The sequence below is a fragment of the Lampris incognitus genome, chromosome 17 (assembly GCF_029633865.1).
Source record: "Lampris incognitus isolate fLamInc1 chromosome 17, fLamInc1.hap2, whole genome shotgun sequence".
Lineage (NCBI taxonomy): Eukaryota > Metazoa > Chordata > Actinopteri > Lampriformes > Lampridae > Lampris > Lampris incognitus.
In genome coordinates this window covers 38,046,895-38,069,440 of record NC_079227.1, presented here as the reverse complement: position 1 = coordinate 38,069,440, position 22,546 = coordinate 38,046,895, and the positions used below count along the sequence as shown (strand labels likewise).

General features: G+C 45.4%; 1 protein-coding gene across 1 annotated transcript in view; it reads left to right on the top strand.

Annotated features, from left to right (window-relative positions):
* The window catches only part of rhobtb1 (Rho related BTB domain containing 1), a 47,446-nt gene extending 28,547 nt beyond the window's left edge, over window positions 1–18,899 (top strand). Inside the window, exons 7-13 of the mRNA XM_056297406.1 lie at window positions 1,618–1,814; window positions 2,300–2,508; window positions 4,568–4,686; window positions 8,271–8,421; window positions 12,393–12,481; window positions 15,186–15,291; window positions 18,730–18,899. Coding sequence (XP_056153381.1) covers window positions 1,618–1,814; window positions 2,300–2,508; window positions 4,568–4,686; window positions 8,271–8,421; window positions 12,393–12,481; window positions 15,186–15,291; window positions 18,730–18,899 — 1,041 coding nt within the window. The remainder of the gene's footprint in view (window positions 1–1,617; window positions 1,815–2,299; window positions 2,509–4,567; window positions 4,687–8,270; window positions 8,422–12,392; window positions 12,482–15,185; window positions 15,292–18,729) is intronic.
* Window positions 18,900–22,546: the final 3,647 nt, after the last annotated feature.

Here is a 22,546-nt window from a genome sequence, read left to right as displayed (position 1 = left end):
GTATATATATATACACACACGCCTAATGGTGTGTGTGTAACCAGAAACCACCTACCTTGGGCCATTTTATGGGGCCCCACATGTAAAAGGGTCTATTTTAGGGTTAGGACTTGGTTTTAGGGTTATGGTTAGGGTTAGGTTAGGGTTAGGTTAAGTGTAGGGTAAGGGTTAGGGTTAGGTATGTAGTTTGCATGGTTAAGCTTAGGGTTGAGGGCTAGGAAATTAATGTAGTCAGTTAATGAGGGGGCCCCACAAGTATAGATTTGCAAGTGTGTGTGTGTGTGTGCACACGTGCTTCATAACTAGTAACTAGCGTGCACTAGGGCCTATCATTTTAGCATGCACTGGGACCTGTTGTAACTACCTTATGTCACTGGGTGATCTATCTGGTCTCCCCCCACCCCTTCCCCCCCCCCAATTGTATCCGGCCAATTACCCCACTCTTCCGAGCCGTCCCGGTCGCTGCTCCATGCCCTCTGCCAATCCAGGGAGGCCTGCAGACTACAACATGCCTCCTCTGATACATGTGGAGTCACCAGCCGCTTCTTTTCACCTGACAGTGAGGAGTTTCACCAGGGGGACGTAGTGCGTGGGAGGATCACGCTATTCCCCCCAGTTCAGGCGCCTCTACTGGCCAGAGGAGGCGCTAGTGCAGCGACCGGGACACATACCCACATCCGGCTTACCACCCGCAGACACGGCCAATTGTGTCTGTAGTGACGCCCAACCAAGCCGGAGGTAACACGGGGATTTGAACCGGCATTCCCCGTGTTGGTAGGCAACAGAATAGACCACCATGCTATCCGGATGCCCGTCTACCTAGTCTTTTAAAACGTTAACCCACTTTGTTGCAAGTTATTTTGACAGAGAACTTGACATTCTCCACTGAGAAAGCCTGTTCTGCATTGCCTACATCTATAAGTATGCATTTTGTGAGAGTTTCTTCCCAGCCGTCCCTCTGGGCTGGAGCCAGCAACAGAATATAACAAAAAACTGTCCATGGGGAAACTCATTGCAACACAGTAACTCTGTTTCCATAGCCTCTGCCTCTTTGTGGTGGATTTCTTCTGCATTGTATACTGCCTCTAACAACTAAGGCTGAATGTTAGACTTGACCAAAACATTAAAAAACATAAAGTCCCCCATAATGTCCTTTGTGTTGACACTCTGGGAGGTAATTTTTGCGTTACATAATGCTTCAGGTATGATAGTCATGTAACATTACTGATGTAAACAAAGAAGTTGCCCTGTCCACTCCCTGGGGGTGGAGATTGGAAAACAAACATCTAAGCAAATCAGACTTGTAGTTCTTCCGTCATTGCTGATGTCAGTGGGTGATGGAAGTAGTTTGCTTTTAGCGGGCTATGGTGATACAGACAACATTGACAAGTATTGTGTACATTATAGAAATGACAACCCCTACCATTAGTTTATGGAAACGAGGTTGAAAAGTGATGAGGTAGAGGTAAAAAGGGTTAAGAGTCAGCAAGACTTTCTTCGCTGAACTTGCTTTGCCTTTGGTTCAAGTGATAATAATGAGTAATATTTCATTTGTTATTTTGCTTGCATCAGCCCTTATATTCAATCTCTCCCCCCCTCACCCCCTCTCTCTCTCAGAGTGACGGTACCCTGCGGATGATGAGTTTCAGCGGAAAACACCGTCGCACCAAGCTATCACTGGCCTCATGGAGTAAAGCCTTTTACAGCATCCATAAAGAAAGTGTGCCAAATCCTGTCACCGGCATCCCAGCACCCATGACTGTGGTCAAGATGGACTATTCCATCCAGCTGGGCCCTTTCAGTGCTGTGCTCAGGTCTGCTGCTAAGTGAACTTAGTTGACTGATTTCTTTGATTGGTTTTGTAAAATGGGTTATCAATTGATGCCTTTTTACTGAAGAGTCAGATAAAAAAAAATGTGATTACCGAACAGGTCTGCTTACACTGGCCAAAATTCACAAAGTATATTTGGGCGTTTCGATGCATGTATAACCAACAAAAGATTTTGGTAGCAATGGCATGATATGTCAGTGAAAAGCGAGAAGGTCTCAAGACTAACTGGTCCTTGGATGTTGAGAAGGATGAATCTCATTTTTCGTCAGGTCCGTATCTTTTTATCCTGCAATTTATAGAGTGCTGTCTTCCTCAGCTTTGAGAGGGCTGCATTTGGTATTTTATGTTCTGCTCCAGTAGCCAAGTATCACCAAACTCTTACATGCGCCATAATTTCAGTTCTTCCTAGAAGACAGAGAAGAGTCAAGTAAATGCCTAAGATGTGTTTACTCTATTTTTTATCTTTAGGTTTCTGTACACAGGAGAGCTGGATGAGAAGGAGAAAGATCTAATGAAGATTGCTCAGATTGCTGAGATCCTGGAGGTGTTTGACCTGAGGATGATGGTGGAGAACATTATGAACAAAGAGGGCTTCATGAATCAGGAAATCACTAAGGCCTTCCACGTCCGCAAGGCCAATCGCATCAAGGAGTGTTTAGCCAAAAATACATTCACAGGTAACTTGTTAGGTTCTGGAACTTTTTTCTTTATATTTTCTTTATTAGAAAGGTAAATAAGAGCCACAAGGCATGTAAACTAAAGCATTTTGTCTCTAAATAGTCAACTGCATAAAGACGTTTCTGCTTAAAAACACTGTCACATATTTTATGTAGTTTTATCAAGTCATATTATTTGAAAATCGTGCCCCGTTCAAGTGTTTTAAGGTAAATATTGTACAGAATTCTTATTTATCAATTCAAATATGTATTACCAAATGCAAATTTAAAGTTCAAACATTACAACTGACACAAATCATTTGCTGTAAAAGATGTAGCCTACACAAAGAAATATGGTTCTGATCATTGAAATAATGTTTTTCTCACTATAGCAATGGATCGGAATAAATCATTGAAATAGAATGTCAAACATTTTACACATGACTACCATGTTAAAGACTTGGACTGCTGTCCTGGTTTATTAATCCTGAGAAAGTCTTACCAGAGAGAAACTGTTTTAATCAGCAACTACAGAAGCATTCATAGTTTGGATATTCATGGATAAGCTTTACCAACTTTTTACCCTTGCGGAAGTGCTGAGGGGGGCATGGTGTTTTGTGGACTTGGAAAGGGCTTACGACCGTGTACCCCGGGGCACTCTGTGGGGGGTACTGCGGGAGTATGGGGTACTGGGGCAGTTGCTACAAGCCATCCGATCCATGTATAACCAAAGTGAGAGCTGTGTCCGCATTCTCGGCACAAAGTCAAACACGTTTTCGGTGGGTATCGGACTCTGCCAAGGTTGTCCCTTGTCTCCGATTCTGTTTGTGATATTCATGGACAGGATCTCAAGGCACAGCCAAGGTGAGGAGTGTGTTCATTTTGGGAACCTCAGAATTGCATCTCTGCTCTTCGCAGATGATGTGGTTTTGTTGGCTTCATCAGAACATGACCTCCAGTGTGCACTGGAGTGGTTTGCAGCTGAATGTGAAATGGCCAGCATGAGAATCAGCACCTCCGATTCTGAGGCCATGGTTCTCTACCGGAAAATGGTGGATTGCTCCCTCTGGGTTGGGGATGAGTTGTTGCCTCGAGTGAAGGAGTTCAAGTACCTCGGGGTCTTGTTTACGAGTGAGGGTAGGTTGGAGTGGGAGATTGACGGGCAGATTGGTGCAGCATCAGCTGTAATGTGGACGTTGTACCGGACCATTGAGGTGAAGAGGGAGCTGAGCCAGAAGGCAACGCTCTCAATTTACTAGTCAATCTTTGTTCCAACCCTCACCTATGGTCATGAGCTTTGGGTAGTGACCGAAAGGGTGAGATCACGGATACAAGTGGCTGAAATGAGTTTCCTCCGTAGGGTGTCTGGGCTCAGCCTTAGAGATAGGGTGAGGAGCTCGGACATCTGGAGGGAGCTCAGAGTAGAGCCGCTGCTCCTTCACATCGAAAGGAGCCAGTTGAGGTGGTTCGGGCATCTGATTAGGATGCCTCCTGGGTGCCTTCCTTTGGAAGTTTACCGGGCACAGCCAACTGGGAGGAGACCTCGGGGTAGACCCAGAACGCGCTGGAGGGACTACATGTCCAATCTGGCTGGGGAATGCCTTGGGATCCCCCAGGAAGAGCTGGAGGGTGTTGCTGGGGAGAGGGACGTCTGGAATGCCCTGCTTAGCTTGCTGCCACCGCGACCCGACCCCGGAGAAGCGGCTGAAGATGAATGAATTACTGGATAAGCTTTTATCTCAAATACACTAATGGGTATTACAAAAGAAATTTGTTTCAATGTTAATCTTCTTGACTATAGCTTTAAGCAAGCTATCAACAAATATCCATTCTGCCAATGTCACACTGACAGAGAATGTGAACACCCTACTGAACCGTTAAATACATTCAGAGGGATTAAGTAGCACAATGCCAAAAGATGTGAAAACTTGAAAGTTTGATCCATTCTGATTCTGATTTAGATGTCCAGACATCTGATTCCCAAAAACAATCAGTTCATCTACCCCAAAACACAAATGGCAAGCCCTCTTCACTTCCTGCTTTATCTAGCACTTTATTGTTTTGTGACACTCCCTTTCAGACGTGACATTTCGAATGGATGACGGCACCATCAATGCTCACAAGCCTTTGCTGATCTCCAGCTGTGATTGGATGGCTGCTTTGTTTGGAGGATCCTTCATGGAGAGTGCCAACAATGAGGTATGAATGTTCTCTTTCCATCCATCCATCCATCCATTATTCAAGCTGCGTATCCTACTTAGGGTTGCAGGATGCTGGAGCCTATCCCAGCAATCATTGGGCAGCAGGCGGGGAGACACCCTGGACAGGCTGCCAGTCTATCACAGGGCATGCTTTCTTTCATATTCCCAAATTTTTCTGTCCAGTGATTGGAAAATAATCCTTTATTTATCACTGTTTTACTTTTGTGTTCAGTAGCACTCTGACAATACTACTGACTACTATGACTATGACTACTGACTACTATGATTTAGACTTCTAGATCCCATTTTCTAATCACTCTTTTCTTGAAATATGTTGAATAATTTAAGTAGTGATGACACACGGCACACTCATTACATGTTTTACTGAATTACTACATTTTGAAAAATATCATGCTAGCAGGCCTTGGTGCTGATCCATTCTGGAACATCCATTCTGATGATCTGGCCTACAAAAAGAAAAACTAAATTCTTTTTCACCTTTAAAAAGATATGTGATAGGACTTCCAGGAGCAGCCTGCAATGGAGTCGACCGAAGTCCCATAGCGCCTGACTGTTTTTCTTAAATATCAACACATAATAGCATTTTAATCGTGATTCCATGACCTACGTCAAAACCATAATCAGCATTGAATGAGAAGGCACAACATAAAGCCGTATTCCATACGAGAGTGAACATTAAAAAGCAAAAGAGTGCAGAAAAATCTCAATGGCAAGAAGTCACAAGATGGTGGAGGAGACACTGCTCACTCTACAAATACTAAGATGTGAACTAGAGCTGTCTCGCCAAGCCTCCCTGGAAGATATGAAAGCTGAAGTTGCCACCCTCCATCAAGATTTGAGCAGAGACATAGAAGCTCTTCAGACAGGGAAAATATCTGACACAAAAAAGCTACACCATGCTTTAGAGAACAAGACCATGAAGAAGTGATTTTGGAACGAATTACCACGGCACATAGCCTCAGGTGAATGCCATAGCATCCCAGACAGCAAAATGAAACTGGGGCAGATCCGGGCCGGGTGTATCACAGCAACTGACGCGGAGCCGCAAAATGGATCCACCCCAGTGTCTTTTTGCCCCCAGTGTCTTTTTGATTTTAGGAGGCCACTCTCTGGCCAGAGGCGGGGGGTGGTCTATGGGCGGATGGGATTCCTATGCGGATCTGCTGGGCTGTGGGTGGATCTGGCCCAGTGTCAGGTGCTATGAGCGATTTGCCTCGCTCTTGGCCTGGAGAATTATTCTTCTGCAGTGGAAGTCAAATAAACCCCCTTCATTCGAACAGTGAGTTAAGGAAGTGCTTTCCATGCTACCATTGGAAAAACTCAGGTATAATTAAATTAGATCTCAGGAAACATTTACCAGGCCTTGGTCCCCTTTTATAGAATTTGTTGAGAGTCTGTCTTTTGCTTAACAACAGTGTTTTTTATCAATATTACTGTAGGGTTGGGAACTGGTCAGTTGGATCTGATGATGCACAAAATGTCCCTGTGTTTGTTTTATTGCGTACTATCAAACATGCTTTGTATTCTATGTCTGCTTTTTTTCTCTAGTATTATTTTTCTTTCTTTTTGTCTGTCTGTCTGTTTTTGTCTTCTATGTTTGGAGGGCCTTGGATAAATGGGGATTGTGAATGTTCTATTGACTATAATTCCGTCCATTATCCAAACCGCTTGTCCTGCTCTCAGGGTTGCGGAGATCCTATCCCAGCAGTCACTGGGTGGCAGGCGGGGAGACACCCTGGACAGGCTGCCAGGCCATCACAGTATTGTATCGTATTGTATTGACTATCATTCAAAAACTATAAATAAAGTAAAAAAAAAACTTGGTCTCCTCCTCTCCCCATGTGCTACCATGGCTCATTTGTCCAGTTCTGATGATGGCCTGCCTGAACTTCCTGTAATTGGTCAGAAAGTCTGAACCATCCAAAAAATGTTTCCACACTAGAAACAAACCGAACCATGGTTCAGTTTGATCCAGACTGAGACTGACTCTCTTCATCGGACCAAGGTTTGGCTGTTTGATCCAGACTGTGGTCCGGCAGCAGTTTCAAATCTGTAATTTTGGTTTGTATCAAACTGAAAAGTCCGAAAGTCCAGACCAAATGAGGTAGGTGTGAAAGCACCCTTAGGTTTCCAGTGGTAATATCAAACATTTTCGATATTATCGGGGTGCCCATGGCTGCCTGCGAATTGATCAGGAGGCTAAAGGTGAAATCTTAAATACCTCACACGTCACCATCATCTGGGAAAGTAGTGGGTTTGGAACAGCTTTAGATCAGGACCGCTCCACCCCCGATTCTCAAATTGGGCAAATAAGGCCTAAAATCAGACCGGTTATCCTGTGGTGTGTACCCCAGTCTGTGTGCATTTTCATACAGCTGTGTTTGTGTTTGTTGGGGTGCAGCGTGCATGTGGGCTCATGTGCACAGATTGGGGCAGGATAACAATGCAGCCGTAAATAACAAGAGAATCAAGGATTCGGTGAAAAGGTTATGTCCAACCAGCTGGGTTCCCATTTTCTGCCACAGTTACATACTGAGTAGCACTGTTTCCTCACAGCGAGGTGGTCTGGGGTTCAATCACTGCCGTGTTCTCCGTACATCCGCTCCGGGTTTCTTCTTTACTTCACATGTTGGTACTGGTTTTCTCCCGTAGTCCCGAGGCATGCAAGAAGATTCTGAATTGGATTTCATTAACAAACGTATAGAGGCTGAAAGAGCACTGTGTTATCAAAGATTAGAACTGAAAGGGACAGGCGTCCAGGTAGCATAGCGAATCCCCGTGTTACCTCCGGCTTGGTCGGGCGTCCCTACAGACACAATTGGCCATGTCTATGGGTGGGAAGCTGGATGTGGGTACGTGTCCTGGTCGCTGCACTAGCACCTCCTCTGGTCAGTTGGGGTGCCTGTTCAGAGGGGAGGGGGAACTGGGGGGAATAGCGTGATCCTCCTACGTGTTATGTCCCTCTGGTGAAACTCCTCACTGTCAGGTGAAAAGAAGCGGCTGGTGACTCCACATGTATCTGATTCACCTGACCTACATGTCTTTGGGCTGTGGGAGGAAACCGGAGCCCCCGGAGGACACGGGGAGAACATGCAAACTCCACACAGAGGACGACCTGGGACGACCCCCAAGGTTTGGACTACCCCGGGGCTTGTATGAGTGTGTGTGTGTGCGTGTCGGCCCTGTGATGGACTGGCGGCCTGTCCAGGGTGGCTCCCTGCCTGCTGCCCAATGACTGCTGGGATAGGCTCCAGCATCCCTATGACCCTGAGAGCAGGATAAGTGGTTCAGATAATGGATGGATGGATGTGGTAGTCTGCAGCACTCCCCAGATCGAAAGAGGGGGTGGAGCAGCGACCGGAGCGGCTCGGAAGAGTGGGGTGATTGGCCAAGTACAATTGGGGGGGGGAGATTCCAAAAAAAAAAGAATTGAAAGGGATTTGATCCTGTCCCACATGGACACTTACTTCTGTGTACATGTTTCAAGTGGGACATCACAGTCAGCACTGTTAAAGTGATCGCTGCGTTGAGCTTTGTGTTTGTCTTTGTGTGTCTCTTCAGGTGGCGTTTCCCAACACCAGCCATGTGTGCCTGCAGGCCGTATTAGAGTACCTGTACACCAACACACTTGCCCCAACACATGACCTCGACCCCATGGAGCTCAGCGCCCTTGCCAACAGACTGTGCCTTCCTCGACTTATAGCACTCACAGGTAGGAGGAATGAATGGGAGAGAGAGAGCGAGAAAGAGAGAGAAGGAAGAGTTACATGTGGAACTGACTGCTGAGAGAACTGAGAGAAATTATTTTCATGTGTAGAAGAGAGAGCAAAGACACTGAATGTGTGTAGTGTTACGGACTAGTCAGGTCTAGGGGTCAAGGGTTAAGCCTGCAATACCAGTCCTAACCTGGAGTGTGTGGAAAAGGTGAAAAATGAGGGGGGGAAACAGAAAGAAGGACTGGTTTCCAAGACTAGAGAAATAGCTGGGAGGTGGGCTAGCTTACCGAGTTAGCAGGCTAGCTGTTAGCAGGTCCTGCCGACAAGGCCTCGGCTGTGTGGGTCTCAGCTCCCGTAAGCAGGGGACTCCGTCTTGGGAGGTTAGTTCAGTTTAGGTTGATGGTGTTGAGATGGAAAGGTGTGAACCTGTAGAGTCCTGGACAGCGTGTTCAAAATGGCATATCCTGAGGCGTAATTATACAAATTGCCGCCATTAGCTAACTCCAGGGGCTGCACGTGGGCACCTCACAGTGACGTCCTCTTATAAACATTATTTAACCACACCTCCAATAATTTGTCAATGAAAACTAGTCCAAGTATGCAAGAAAAGAAAGAAGGGAAAGAGGTAAATATAACCCCCATCTCTTCTAACAGGAGATGTGACTTTGTTTACACACTGTTGTGTCTGTGTAGACACATGTACATGGGTACAAGCACAGACATTCAACACTAACTAGATGTTTCAGAGAGCAGGCGAATACTTCAGCATCTGGTTTGCTGTGAAGCAGACTGTCATCGTTGCTTGAATGACTGGTTTTCTGTGGGACGAGGTAACGTCTGGTTAAAACACATCTTATTTCTTGCTGTCTACGTTGGGCTTAGTTGGTTCCCTCCCTGATCAATAAGTGCAATTATTTCTAAACGATATTCAAACTATTGTGAATTTCAGCTCAAAGCATGACGTGAGACTTAAGAGCATGCACAGTTGAAGGGTCCCCTTCGAAAGCCAACCAGCCCACCCTGGCAGTCGCACATGAAAAGCTATCAGGGTTGCTCGGTGTGCACGGGACAGAAACACTACTAGCTGCTGCATGCAGAAGAGGTAACACTGTGTATTTAGTTGGTTAGCATAGCAGAAGCAAGTCAGTTGCAGCTGTTTTTGACCGCTTGCTGCAGCCATAGCCTCGTGTCAGCTACCAGAGCAGCCAAACGTGCTGTTAACAGCACCACTGTGATTGACAGTACACCAATGGTGAGTCTTCAGTTGGTTGCATGAAGCATTGCCTCCTCCCCCAGTCGCTAACCAGATGTGCAGAATGAATTGGTGGGGTTTAACAGAGCATGAAACCTCTTCCTGTAGTATCTAGTCTGTTTGGTACAGGTATGGAGAGGTGCATGGTGTTTGTTCAGTCAACAGTATCGCAGTCATAGGCAGGCAGTGCCGCGGTCCCTGGGCCCACAGGATGCAGCAGACCAAGCTCTCCCAGACGTCAAACGAAGACACAAACTTTGGATGCGGACATGGACAAAGACACTGCATGAACGGTACTGGGTGACGCCGCTGCAAACGTGAATTTGCGCCGCCATCTTCTCACACCGGAAGCGGAATATGACCTATAATAATGTGACCTATAATAATATAACCTATAATAATGATATCGGGCCCTGTGATGGCCTGGCAGCCTGTCCAGAGTGTCTCCCCACCTGCCGCCCAATGACTGCTGGGATAGACTCCAGCATCCGCACAACCCTGAGAGCAGGATAAGCGGATAATGGATGAATGGGTGGATGACACTGCTGCAGGAAAGCTACTTCTCTCTCTCTTGCTCACACATGCACACACAGACTCAGAAAAAGAGAAGGGAAAGTGGATGTGAGAAAGGGACTCAGTGCACTAGATGGAGAGATTTACACACAGGGACAATGGAAAAGAGACATGGGGAGATTTTTTTTTTTTTTAAACTTGTGCTGTCGGCAGGCTTGGCATCGAGCATAGGCAGCTTGCATGCTGCTGTGTCCTAGACAGGTTAATGTGGAGCGAAGATTCTCCGCCTGCGAAGGCAATCTTAATGATCAAGAACTGCTGAAAATAACTACGTTTGTTGGCTGATCTGTGGGATGTGAAGAGCACAGGGTTTTTGTTATACAATCGTAGTCGCCACTGATCCCCCTGTACCACATGTTTGATCAGCTAAACAGCCAATCGGCATCGCTTCTCAGAGAGGGGGACACTCACCCCAAGTAAAACAAGATGAGGTTAAAGCGTAGAACCTGGCTGGACCGCGACAGTGTTTATTAAACGCTGTATTTGTGTAACCATGTTTAGAAAGCAGCTGTTCTCACATCAGTTCCATGAACAGCTGATGAAACAATGGCATAAAAAACTTTTTCCACCGATTCAGTTTGAAAGAGCCAATAGGCATGAATACCGGGATGGCATCCAGCGCTTTACCTGTGCCCCTGCCCATAGGGTTAGTGGTTTACCTGTACCCCCGTCCATAGGGCTAGTGGTTTACCTGTACCCCCATCCATAGGGTGAGTGGTTTACCTGTACCCCCGTCCATAGGGCTAGTGGTTTACCTGTACCCCCCTCCATAGGGCTAGTGGTTTACCTGTACCCCCGTCCATAGGGCTAGTGGTTTACCTGTATCCCTGTCCATAGGGCTAGTGGTTTATCTGTATCCCTGTCCATAGGGCTAGTGGTTTACCTGTACCCCCGTCCATAGGGCTAGTGGTTTACCTGTATCCCTGTCCATAGGGCTAGTGGTTTATCTGTACCCCCGTCCATAGGGTCAGTGGCTTACCTGTACCCCCGTCCATAGGGTCAGTGGTTTACCTGGACCCCCGTCCATAGGATTAGTGGTTTACATGTGTCCTCGTCCATACGGTTACTGGTTTACCTGGATCCCCGTCAATAGGGTTAGTGGTTTACCTGGATCCCCATCAATAGGATTGGTGGTTTACCTGGACCCCTGTCCATAAGGTTAGTGGTTTACCTGTACCCCCATCCATAGTGGTTTACTTGTACCCCCGTCCATAGTGTTAGGGGTTTACCTTTACTCCCGTCCATAGTGTTAGTGGTTTACCTGTGCCCCGGTCCATAGTGTTAGTGGTTTACCTGTGCCCCCATCCATAGGGTTAGTGGTTTACCTGTGTCCCCATCCATAGGGTTAGTGGTTTACCTGTGTCCCCATTCATAGGGTTAGTGGTTTACCTGTGCCCCTGTCCGTAGGGTTAGTGGTTGTGTCAGGAAGGGCATCCGATGTAACGTTTTGCCAAATCAGTGTGTGGATTGACAAGACCATACCGGATCAGTTGAGGCTCCATACTGAATCAGTCAAGGCCCGGGTTAACAACAGCTGCCATTGGCGCTGTGCCCTCACAGGGTACCGATGGAAACTGTAAAATCCACTGTGGGACCCCTGACAACAAGCCGAAAGAAGAAGAGGACTATGTGCAGTATATTCTAGAATGAAGACATACATTCATTACATCACTAAACACCCTTAACGTTCATGAGTTCCCCATGGGGCTTAATAAAGTATGTCAAAACCAACTAAAATTACTGTGGAACTGTAGAACAGGATGTGGAGCTGGTCCCAGGCACATGTCAAAAGTGTGCGTGTGTGTGTGTGTGTGTGTGTGTGTGTGTGTGTGTGTGTGTGTGTGTGTGTGTGTGTGTGTGTGTGTGTGTGTGTGTGGCGTCTTAGGATACAAACTTCTTGATGATTATGGTATGAGAGATACCTGTGTCATTTGTTTCTCTTGTTGGTCTCCCCCACTCTTTTTCCTTCTCTCTCTCTTTTTGCATCCGTCTGCCCTCCTCCTGTCACTCACACACCCCCACCATATGTCTCTTACTCTATACCTCTGTCTCCTCACTCCCACTGCCATCCTGCCCCCCTCCCCCTTTTCTATCCCTCGTACCGGTCTCGGTCTGCCTCTGTCTCTGCTGCTCTCCCTGCAGAGCAGTATGCTGTCAACGAACTGGTCAGAGCCTCTAAAGAGGGCCAGGACATCGATGGAGAAGTGCTGAACTATCTAGAGCTGTCTCAGGTGAGGTTGAATCAACTATCTAGAGCTGTCTCGGGTGAGGTTGAATTAACTATCTAGAGCTGTCTCAGGTGAGGTTGAATTAACTATCTAGAGCTGTCTCAGGTGAGGTTGAATCAACTATCTAGAGCTGTCTCAGGTGAGGTTGAATCAACTATCTAGAGCTGTCTCGGGTGAGGTTGAATTAACTATCTAGAGCTGTCTCGGGTGAGGTTGAATTAACTATCTAGAGCTGTCTCAGGTGAGGTTGAATCAACTATCTAGAGCTGTCTCAGGTGAGGTTGAATCAACTATCTAGAGCTGTCTCAGGTGAGGTTGAATCAACTATCTAGAGCTGTCTCAGGTGAGGTTGAATCAACTATCTGGAGCTGTCTCAGGTGAGGTTGAATTAACTATCTAGAGCCGTCTCAGGTGAGGTTGAATCAACTATCTAGAGCTGTCTCGGGTGAGGTTGAATCAACTATCTAGAGCTGTCTCGGGTGAGGTTGAATCAACTATCTAGAGCTGTCTCGGGTGAGGTTGAATTAACTATCTAGAGCTGTCTCAGGTGAGGTTGAATCAACTATCTAGAGCTGTCTCAGGTGAGGTTGAATTAACTATCTAGAGCCGTCTCAGGTGAGGTTGAATCAACTATCTAGAGCTGTCTCGGGTGAGGTTGAATCAGCTATCTAGAGCTGTCTCGGGTGAGGTTGAATCAACTATCTAGAGCTGTCTCGGGTGAGGTTGAATTAACTATCTAGAGCTGTCTCGGGTGAGGTTGAATCAGCTATCTAGAGCTGTCTCGGGTGAGGTTGAATCAACTATCTAGAGCTGTCTCAGGTGAGGTTGAATCAACTATCTGGAGCTGTCTCAGGTGAGGTTGAATTAACTATCTAGAGCCGTCTCAGGTGAGGTTGAATCAACTATCTAGAGCTGTCTCGGGTGAGGTTGAATCAACTATCTAGAGCTGTCTCGGGTGAGGTTGAATCAACTATCTAGAGCTGTCTCGGGTGAGGTTGAATCAGCTATCTAGAGCTGTCTCGGGTGAGGTTGAATCAGCTATCTAGAGCGGTCTCGGGTGAGGTTGAATCAGCTATCTAGAGCTGTCTCGGGTGAGGTTGAATCAACTATCTAGAGCTGTCTCGGGTGAGGTTGAATTAACTATCTAGAGCTGTCTCGGGTGAGGTTGAATTAACTATCTAGAGCTGTCTTGGGTGAGGTTGAATGCCCGGGCAATTGGCTCTGTGCATATCTGTAGTCCACTGACTTCCGGTATCTACTTCTACCATGGATAAATGTCAAAACATGCACAGAACTGTCCACAAACTTTCACCTGCACCTACCAGCAAACGGGTGAAAAGTTTCAAGTTGTACATATCAATATGAAAAGAAGCGGCTGGTGACTCCACATGTATGGGAGGAGGAATGTGGTAGTCTGCAGCCCTCCCCGGATCGGCAGAGGGGGTGGAGCAGCGACCGGGACGGCTCAGAAGAGTGGGGTGATTGGCCGGATACAATTGGGGAGAAAAAGAGGGAACCCCCCCCCCAAAAAAAACCAACTACCACTTAGACTTTTGAATGTAGACTGTTAAAGCCCTGTGTACTTTGAAACGTATGAATTTTAAAAAAAGGAAGCAGAACATGGTAAAACATGGTGAAACATGGTAAAATATGGTAAATACGGTTTAAACATGGTAAATATGGTTTGAACATGGTAAAATATGGTAAAATATGGTAAATATTGTTTAAACATGGTAAAATATGGTAAAATATGGTAAATACGGTGTAAACATGGTAAATATGGTTTAAACATGGTAAAACATGGTAAAATTGGTAAAATATGCTAAAATATGGTGAATAGTGTTTAAACATGGTAAAATATGGTAAAAAAAGGTAAACACGGTTTAAACATGGTAAATATGGTTTAAACATGGTAAAATATGGCAAAATATGGTAAATATTGTTTAAACATGGTAAAATATGGTAAATATGGTAAATACGGTTTAAACATGGTAAATATGGTTTAAACATGGTAAAATATGGTAAAATTGGTAAAATATGGTAAAATATGGTAAATATGGTTTAAACATGGTAAAATATGGTAAATATTGTTTAAACATGGTAAAATATGGTAAAATATGGTAAATATGGTTTAAACATGGTAAAATATGGTAAATATTGTTTAAACATGGTAAAATATGGTAAAATATGGTAAATATGGTTTAAACATGGTAAAATATGGTAAATATTGTTTAAACATGGTAAAATATGGTAAAATATGGTAAATATGGTTTAAACATGGTAAAATATGGTAAATATTGTTTAAACATGGTAAAATATGGTAAAATATGGTAAATATGGTTTAAACATGGTAAAATATGGTAAAATTGGTAAAATATGGTAAATATGGGTTAAACATGGTAAAATATGGTAAATATGGTTTAAACATGGTAAAATATGGTAAAATATGGTAAATATGGTTTAAACATGGTAAAATATAGTAAATATGGTTTAAAACATGGTAAAATATGGTGAGACATGGGAAAATGACGTTGGCTTCAAAAAAGCAGCAGTTTGTCCAACTCCAGGTAAAACTCTGGACAGATCGTGTTATGGATAATGTTAGCTACCAGGAGTCTCGAGGCGTGTTTCTTGTCGAGTCCAGTGGTGCTCTCGTCCGGTTAACATTTTTGACGTCATTTTATTTGTCTGTCCCTCTCCTGTCCAGTTCCACAATGCCAGCCAGCTGGCGGCTTGGTGCTTACATCACATCTGCACGCATTACAACAGTGTGTGCGCTAACTACCGCAAAGAGATCAAGTCCAAATCGCCAGGTAAACTACACACCCACCTCTGCTCCAGCGAGAGCCTGATTATTTGCTACCAGAACTAGCGAATGCTTTTCTTCAAACCCAAATGAGCTTTATCACAGAAGACTGAATCCAGTTCACCTGGACACCACGTTTACTGACAGAAACGTTCAATCATCATCTAAATGACCTCTTCAGTCTCATCTGACTGCAGGTGACCCCACCCTTATAAACAATACATTGACTGCAGGTACCCCCACCCTTATAAACAATACAGTGACTGCAGGTACCCCCACCCTTATAAACAATGCAGTGACTGCAGGTGCCCCCACCCTTATAAACAATACAGTGACTGCAGGTACCCCACCCTTATAAACAATGCAGTGACTGCAGGTACCCCACCCTTCTAAACAATACAGTGACTGCAGGTGTCCCCACCCTTCTAAACAATACAGTGGCATAACGACCCAAACCAACGACCGGTTTCATATGCAATTAGGTGACCTATACTAGAGTTACAATGGTCATGTGTACTATTCACAGAGGACTGGGAATGTCTGCAACCACAGCATTGTAAGATGGTGACAGATGTACTCTTAGCCCCCCCCCCCCCCCAGTTCAGGGATGGTTGTTCCCTCTTCACATAGATGGCCTCTTTGACTCCCCCGTTCAAACCAGCGTTCCTCCCTATAAAGGATGTGCACATCCTCATCCTTGAAAGGTGGCCACTGGCCTGTAGATGGGGACTGTGGAGTCCTGGGCTGACGTGTTAGCTCTCCTGTGTTGCACCATCCTCTTGGCCAGCGTCTGGTGTCCCGGATGTACAAGTAACGGCAATCCTCCCGGCACTTAACAGTTGTTACGGATATGTTTTGTGGTCTTTCTTCCCCCTTTGTTTTATCTATTGTGCAGAGCTGATTGTAAACATGCGATGCCGCAGCTATGCTTATTATTATGTGTTGTATGCTGTGTGACGCCTGGGAGATTAAAAAAAAAAAGAAAGGAAAGAAACTACCGGCTCGCGGCTGCAGTGACGGTAAGCATAGCTGCCAGTTTATTCACCTCTGTTTTCATATCAGCTCTGTATTTGGGTTTTCTCTCTTCATTTCACGTTGTGCTACCGCAGTGGCAGGCTCCGGTTGTGTGCTTGTCGCAGCTGTACCATAACACAGTGTACACCAGTGTTTCTCAACCGGGGGTCCGCGGACCCCCTAGTGGTCCGTGGTGTAATTGCAAGGGGTCCGTGAAAATAAAATATCTTTAAAAAAAAGATCCTATGACATTTATAGAAACAGGATTATTTTACTCAAATGTGACGGAGACCTTTATCTACCTAAACTATAAAGGGTAACAGGACTTTTTTCTCTAATTACATCTGTTTCACAAGTGTCATTTATTGTATTTTAATAAGAGATCTCGCTCCCGTTTGCATTGTTAAAAGTTACTACATAAAAATGCTGTTGTTACATATATCTGAAAGTTACTGAATACATATTCTGTTTCGTTACATATATCTGAAAGTTACTGAATACATATTCTGTGTTGTTACATATATCTGAAAGTTACTGAATACATATTCTGTTTTGTTACATATATCTGAAAGTTACTGAATACATATTCTGTTTTGTTACATATATCTGAAAGTTACTGAATACATATTCTGTTTTGTTACATATATCTGAAAGTTACTGAATACATATTCTGTTTTGTTACATATATCTGAAAGTTACTGAATACATTTTCTGTTTTGTTACATATATCTGAAAGTTACTGAATACATATTCTGTTTTGCTACATATATCTGAAAGTTACTGCATAAAAATTCTGTTTTGTTAACTATATCTAAGTTACAACTGAAAGCTCTTATTTTTGCCCCAAAGAGTGAATAAATGCTATAATGCAATTTAAAATGCAGTTCCTACTGTTTCTATCAAATTGCAACCCCCCTCCCCCAAGATCAGGTGGAGGGGTCCTCAGGGTAGATCAAAAATACGCAGGGGGTCCAGGACCCCAAAAAGGTTGAGAACCACTGACCTAGTCCGCTTCATCAGCTGTAATAACCGGTTAAGTTTTCCTGCAAGACGCACAGGTTTTACAGAAAGAGAAGGCGCCCGGATCCCTTTTCATTTCTCAGAGGTCGATGCAATTATAACTTTAACTCCTTCGGCATCATCAGACTACCGGAGCATTGTGGATCTTTTCAGCCGACGGGCTGTGAAGAAAAAGAGACTTTTTGTTCCCATGGAGCTGTGCTCCGACGCCGGATCCAACACAGGACACCGCTGATCGCCGTGGACGAGCGATCTCAAATAAGACTGGTAATTGTGCATGGTGCATCCCCCTCCATAATGATGCCCCTCACCTCATCCACAAAGTCCAGTGTTATGTGATTGCAACTATTCCCCAATCCTCTGTGAATAGTACACATGGCCATGGTAACTAGTTACACAGCACCACCCGAAACGAGTAAAACACAAGTTAATACAAAGATAGCATATAATGATTCCCTATCTCCATATTCAAATTTGAGGCTGCACCCTAGATGGCGACACTATTTGGTGCTCTATAGTGTCCCTTGGCAAGATTCTCTGTTGTTCGGTGGCACAGCGTAGCTGAGATGGCCGCAGAAGAATCCTGTTGCTTTTTGCCAGAACTGCTGCCGAGTTGAGAGAGTTGCCGGAACCGCTGCCGAGTTGACTGAGCGGAGCCGCCATGGTTTATTTACCCTTTCCGGGTACTGACGGCTGGGTAGACTGTGCCAGGGGATTTGAATTCAGACTTACCTTCTCCTAGCCTCTGCCTAAAGAGGCATCAACCCATAAGGCAACAGGTGGATTTGAAATCAGAGTTCCCTTCTCCTATCCCAATGTGCTGGCTGGACTGGACACCATGGGAAGTACCATACAGGCATCCAGGAGGACCAGATCTATCAGCAGGGATGTCAAAGGGCCCTTGCTGAGGTAAGGTGCTACCCCTCTACAGCCTGCGGTTGCAGTTTAACGTCTTACCCAGGACGTAAACTCACTAACTCGTAACTCTAGTTAATGGTCGCAGTAATTTGCATATGAAACCGGTTGTTGGTTTGGGTCATTATGCCACTGTATTGTTCATAAGGGTGGGGACATCTGCAGTCAGTTGAGACTGAAGAGGTCACTTAGATGATGATGAAACATATCTGTCAATAAACATTGTGTCCAGATGAACTGATTCAACCTTGTGGGATTTCCTTACCTGAATTACTGAGCATGCGTCAAGACGAATGAGCATTATGTGATTCTTCATAGAAAAGCGCATTGCATGCCCTGTTTTATGTGCTTCATGAAATGTGCTTCCACTCAAGTCAAGGCTGGTATTATGAAAGCAGTGTTTTCAGAGCCAGAATTCAGAACTGGTAGTGCTATCAAATGCTGGTATTACTTTCAAAAACTTTACAAGCCCCTCAAACCTCTTTCCGTATCTTAGAGAACCAGGATTATTTCGAGAAGCATCGCTGGCCCCCAGTGTGGTATCTGAAAGAGGAGGACCACTACCAACGGGCCAAGAAGGAGCGGGAGAAAGAGGACGTAGTCATGAACAAGCATCAGTCACGCCGCCGATGGTGCTTCTGGAGCTCCTCCCCAACTGTAGCTTAAGACACAGGAGGATTTGGAGGTTCAGCGTGAAAAGTCAAAAGATCATGTTCAGAGGCTCAAACCGGGCACACATATTAATTATTAGTATATATCTACAGAGTTCCTCTTTCTCCCATGTCTCACGCCTCTCCTTTAATCTCGCCTCTGCACACTACTTCACCCACCTGAATTCCCCCCATTCAGAGTCCATAGATTATCAGGGCAAAGCAATCAAGTTGACTTCATGCATTGTTCCCAGTAGTGGGATAAGAATTATACATAGTCCATACAAACAGGCTATTAGCCCATTACATAATAGATGATTCATTTAAATTCAGCAAGCAGTATTCTGCCCTTTTCTCCTCTCTCACCCCCCCCCCGTCTCCTCCCACTTAATATTAATCAGTACTTACACTCTCTTAATATGACATTACTATCAAAACTACCTGGGTTTCATATCTTATCAAGAAACAAGGTTTTTGTAATATAATGATAATAATAATAATAATCATTACATTTATATGGCGCTTTTCTAGACACCCAAAGCCCTGTTTCCTCCACCTGTCACGTCCCATCACCGCTGGCCAATTTCCTCTTCCTCCTCATGGTTTAAAGCACAATCAGTATGTCTAAAACACACAAACAAGAGCCATTGCTGTTCTTTGAATTCTTCACCTCATCAGTTTTAAGTAGCTTCTTTGACAGCTAAACAGAAGCCTGCTGCAGATTGTATTTAGTCGCTGATTGTCATATTGTTTGGTCATTGCTAAGGTGTGCTCGGCAAGCTAAACCTAGGTCTGTCTCATTTCTAAGGTCTCTGTTAAGTCTTTTAAGGGATATGACAAGGAGGCAGTTGTGCATTTTGAGTGCTGGTATTGCATTTTTAGACTGTATTTCTGGCCAAGGTTTGGCTCACTGCACCCAAAACTTATAAGCAACTAACTTTACTTTCTCTCATCAGATTGATTTTAAATATGTAGCTGCTCCCTTTCATTTCTGCGAAGTATCTTAGCTGTTCTTAGGACTACACTCTTCTGGACAGAGGCCTCATATTTGTTCCTGGAATCTGCTGGAGCCACTCACCTAGTTTGGGGGTCACAGCTCCTAGAGCTCCTATTACCACTGGGACTACTGTGGATTTCACCTTCCACATCTGATCTAGTTCTTCCCTCAGCCCTTGGTATTTCTCTAGCTTTCATGCTCTTTTGTCCTGATGTCGCCATCCCTCGGGATTGCTACATCGATCACTACTGCTGTCTTCTGTTCCTTGCTGACCACCACAACGTCTGGTTGGTTAGCCAGCACCTGCTTGTCAGTTTGGAACTTGAAGTCCCACAGGAACTTAGCTCTGCCATTCTCAACCACCTTTGGCGGTGTCTCCCATTTGGACTTGGGGACGTCAAGTCTGTATTCAGTACAGACATTCCTGTACATTATCTCAGCCACTTGGTTATGCCATTCAGTCTACGCTTTCCCAGCTAGCATTTTGCACCCTGCTACTAAGTGCTGGACTGTCTCAGGGGCATCTTTGCACAGCCTGCATCTTGGGTCTTGTCTGGTGTGGTAGACCCCTGCCTCAGTCGGTCTGGCCCTGAGTGTCTGTTCTTGTGCTGCTATGATCAGAGCCTCTGTGCTGTCCTTCAATCCAGCCTCTTCTAGCCACTGGATTTCTCGCCATCAGCTACGTTTTCTATTTGTCAATGGTACAGCCCATGGAGGGGCTTGATCTCTCATGATACCATCTCCTCTTCTTCCTCTGCACTCTGTCTTCTGCTGCCTGAGGTACTCAGCAGTTCATCCTGGGGTGCTGTGTTTCTGATGTACTCATGTTCCTTGTTTCATCCTGGATAGTGGCCCTGACACTCACTAACCCCCGGCCCTCATCTTCTCGCTTATCACTCACTTACTCACCATTCTCCTTGTGTCGGAGCACACTGATGTAGCTGTCTGGGCCAATCCAGCACTGTGTATTTATGATTAGAAGGGCTTAGCACCAATAAGGATTAGTTCTTCAGGGTTTAACTTAGCATGGACCTAACCGACATTAACAACCTCTACAAATAACATCCAGTGGTAGCAACCCTGGAGGTCACCGCACAAACCTGGGCAAAACAAAGATGGTGGGGGGGAAACAAGATCTCAGATATAGACGCACTAAATTTATCTTCCCCTGGGCACTTAACGCACAAGATGGAAAAATCCACTAAGCTCAAAAAACAAAACAAAAAAAGCTCTTGACGGGGCGTCCGGGTAGCATAGCGGTCTATTCCGTTGCTTATCAACACGGGGATCGCTGGTTCGAATCCCCGTGTTATCTCCGGCTTAGTCGGACGTCCCTACAGACACAACTGATTGTGTCTGCGGGTGGGCAGCCGGATCTGGGTATGTGTCCTGGTATCCTGCACTAGCACCTCCTCTGGTCAGTGGGGGCACCTGTTCAGGGCGGGGGGGACTTGGGGGAATAGGGTGATCCTCCCACGTGCTACGTCCCCCCTGGTGAAACTCCTCACTGTCAGGTGAAAAGAAGCGGCTGGTGACTCCACATGTATGGGAGGAGGCATGTGGTAGTCTGTAGCCCTCCCCGGATCAGCAGAGGGGGTGGAGCAGCGACCGGGACGACCCGGAAGAGTGGGGTAATTGGCCAAGTACAATTGGGGAGAAAAAAAGGGGGGGGGGAGCTGTTGACATTTTCCAGTACACATACTGTGTTCGATATCTAGCGTGCAGTATTTGACACCTTGTGCAAATACTCATCAAGCTCTTCTTTTGCCCCGGTGTGTACCGTCGACTCTTAATCACTGCTTAGTGTATTATAACGTTTGATGAGTGTAATAATCTCTTGTACTGTGTTTAGTTACATGCTGCAGATTGTAACAACTTTATCCATCACTGATGACTGTCATGGACAAAAAGGAAACGGTACCCAGATTGTAATGCAGTATTCTGTATATAATGAGTTGCTCTTTTCAACTTTTGGATGAAGGACATTACACTGTTTTGTGGGTATCTGTGTGCTGTGGCGCACATACCGATTCAGTCCCTTAGTGTTGCTTTAAATGAGGGCAGCTCAGGCGGCTTCACACCTGTAGTGGACCAGCTTAGTGCTACACAATCAAACTGTAGTGGTTTGTAGCTGAGGTTGGAGAAATACCCTAACATATCACCAAATATGTATCATGTCCCACACGTACATCTGTCAAATTTGAGACAAAAGGGGGCGTCCGGGTAGCGTAGTGGTCTATTCCGTTGCCTGCCAATATGGGGGTCGCCAGTTGGAATCCCTGTGTTACCGCCGGCTTGGTCGGGCGTCCCTACAGAGACAGTTGGCCATGTCTGCGGGTGGGAAGCCGGATGTGAAGAGTAGGGTAATTGACCAAGTACAATTGGGAGGAGGAGGAGGGGGGGGGGAGAAAATCACAACCTTCCCCAAAAGGATGTAATAATGACCAGAATCCCCCTGTGATGAAATGGTTAGGGACTATTTGGCCAGTTGGTTTTGCATTTCATATTCTCGTTTTGAAACGACTGGCTTGGAAGTGAGTTCATCCCAACCAACCGTTGGGATTGTTGTGAACCATGGAAGTCACGTCAGTTTTGTGTGTACAGCCCGGTATCACACATTACATGTTTGTCTCCGTGACGTCATGGAGGCCGAAGCCTGTTACATC